Here is a 2,753-nt window from a genome sequence, read left to right as displayed (position 1 = left end):
CTTGTGGCTATGTGGCACATGCTGTACCAAGTGACTATATGGCACATGCTGTACCTTGTGGCTATGTGTCAACATGCTGTACCTTGTGGTTATGTGGCATATGCTGTACCTTGTGGTTATATGGCACATGCTGTGCCTTGTGGTTATGTGGCACATGCTGTACCAAGTGACTATATGGCACATGCTGTACCTTGTGGCTCTGTGTCAACATGCTGTACCTTGTGGTTATGTGGCATATGCTGTACCTTGTGGTTATATGGCACATGCTGTACTTTGTGGCTATGTGGCACATGCTGCACCTTGTGACTATGTGGCACATGCTGTACCTTGTGGCTATGTGGCACATGCTGTACCATGTGGCTATGTGGCATATGCCGTACCTTGTGGCTATGTGGCACATGCTGTACCTTTTGGTTATGTGGCACATGCTGTACCTTGTGGTTATATGGCACATGCTGTACCTTGCGGCTATGTGGCACATGCTGCACCTTCTGACTATGTGGGACAGGCTGCACCTTGTGGCTATGTGGCACATGCTGTACTGTGTGGCTATGTGTCACATTCTGTACCTTGTGGTTATGTGGCACATGCTGTACCTTGCGGCTATCTGGCACATGCTGCACCTTCTGACTATGTGGGACATGCTGTACCTTGTGGCTATGTGTCACATGCTGTACCTTGTGGCTATGTGCACATGCTGTAGCTTCTGGTTATGTGTCACATTCTGTACCTTGTGGCTATGTGGCACATGGTGTACTTTGTGGTTCTGTGGCACATGCTGCACGTTGCAGCTATGTGGCACATGCTGTACCTTGTGGCTAGGTTTCACATGTTGTACCTTGTGGTTATATGGCGCATGTTGTACCTTGTGGTTATATAGCACATGCTGTACCTTGTGGTTATGTGGCACATGCTGTACCTTGTGGCTATGTGGCACATGCTGTACCTTTTGGCTAGGTGTCACATGTTGTACCTTGTGGTTATATGGCACATGCTGTACCCTGTGGTTAGGTGGCACATGCTGCACCTTGTGGCTATGTGACACATGCTGTACCTTGTGGCTAGGTGTCACATGTTGTACCTTGTGGTTATATGGCATATGTTGTACCTTTTGGTTATGTGGCACATGCTGTACCTTGTGGCTATGTGGCTCATGCTGTACCTTCTGGTTATATGGCACATGCTGTACCTTGTGGCTTGGTGTCACATGTTGTACCTTGTGGTTATATGGCACATGTTGTACCTTGTGGTTATATGGCACATGCTGTACCTTGTGGTTATGTGGCACATGCTGTACCTTGTGGCTATGTGGCATATGCTGTACCTTGTGGCTAGGTGTCACTTGTTGTACCTTGTGGTTATATGGCACATGCTGTACCTTGTGGTTAGGTGGCACATGCTGTACCTTGTGGCTATGTGGCACATGCTGTACCTTGTGGCTATGTGGCACATGCTGTACCTTGTGGCTAGGTGTCACATGTTGTACCTTGTGGTTATATGGCACATGCTGTACCTTGTGGTTATTTGGCACATGCTGTACCATGTGGTTATATGGTAAAACGGCTGTGCAGTATAGTGATGGTAGGCTGCTTGCTGCAGATGATACATGATGCATTCATGCAAGTGTCAGCACTTCAGTGAGCTGTGCTTCCTACCTCATTACAAGATGGCTCAGCTGGTGTTTGGCTATCACTCCCAGTTTCCATGAAACTCCTGTGTTGCTAATTGAAAACAGATAATGCAGGGTGCCATCAGGGTTTTACCATGAGGCTGGCTTTAGAAGTGTTGCTTTTGTTAACTGCGTGTGAATCTGGATTTTTTGGGGCTTGTCAACTTCGTTGGACTGATGTGAACAAGGAAGTAATTTAAAGGATGAAGACAAACTGAAACTAAAAAATATGTACTTTGGCTCAAAGTGGCTACAGTGCTATAATCATGCAGTGTTCTTCATACTGATCACTGCTGCAGTAGCCTTAGTTATATGGGTTAATATCCTGCCAAGGATATAACAGCTGACCAGCTTCCAAAGCTTCAAGGCACCTTCATGTGCCCAAACTGTCAGGCAGCTCAAGATGATCTGACTAAAAGGCAAGTTTGGGTCTGAAGCCCTTCAGTGCTTTCCTACTGCTGAAGAGTACACTTCTCTGAGGCTTGCAAGGATCAATGGTCAGCTTATGCTTTCCCTTGTTGGACAGATAAGCTCCCTTTGGGGAAAAAAACTTTCCTTTTCTTGTTTTTATTTTTATTAATGTTTTGTTCCTTTCTTCTTCAGGAAAGTTATTTTAAAGCCAGGAGTGTTGTGTTTCAACTGATTGTCTCAAGACTGTAACATACTTTTAAATGGAGCACATGCTCTTTCTATCAGTTTAAAAGTAATATTAACTAACTGATAAAATATTTTCTGCTGAGAAATTCTGTTTATGTTTTCATTGTGGGGCTGCTATAGTGTTTGAAAGTGCCTTTTACTATGTAGTTTGGCAAAAAAACTATCTTTTGGGGACAGGCAGTTGTACTGACATTTGCTGCTTGCTTTTCCAAGGATATAGGCACCATTTTCAGCATGGAGCAGATTAACAGTCCCACTCTTGGGCCTTCTTCCAGCTCCCCCTCCCAAAAAAAAAAAGTTAAGCAAACAGCCTTTGTCACTACAGCAGGCTAGCAATTTGCCTCAGTCATAGATGAGTGAATCTGTTGTGGACATTTGTTATACCTCAGACCACTTATATTTTACTCTGGATTCCTGTGGTGTAGCA

At 44.8% G+C, this 2,753-nt stretch overlaps 1 protein-coding gene across 1 annotated transcript; it reads left to right on the top strand.

Annotated features, from left to right (window-relative positions):
* The first annotated feature begins 256 nt into the window (after nt 1-256).
* LOC122807598 (larval/pupal cuticle protein H1C-like) lies at nt 257-703 on the top strand. Its single transcript, XM_044078508.1, has one exon. It carries the CDS (start codon nt 257-259, stop codon nt 701-703), a length of 447 nt encoding a protein of 148 aa, XP_043934443.1.
* The last annotated feature ends 2,050 nt before the right edge of the window (nt 704-2,753 follow it).

The sequence above is a fragment of the Protopterus annectens genome, chromosome 7.part1, assembly GCF_019279795.1.
Source record: "Protopterus annectens isolate FY-2018-M chromosome 7.part1, PAN1.0, whole genome shotgun sequence".
Taxonomy (NCBI): Eukaryota; Metazoa; Chordata; order Ceratodontiformes; family Protopteridae; genus Protopterus; species Protopterus annectens.
Note: the sequence above shows the minus strand (reverse complement) of the source record. Positions and strands in the feature narration are given on the sequence as shown.

Bases quoted from the DNA above. Each gene is read 5' to 3' on its own strand.
- LOC122807598 (XM_044078508.1), top strand. From the start codon at position 257: ATGGCACATGCTGTACTTTGTGGCTATGTGGCACATGCTGCACCTTGT.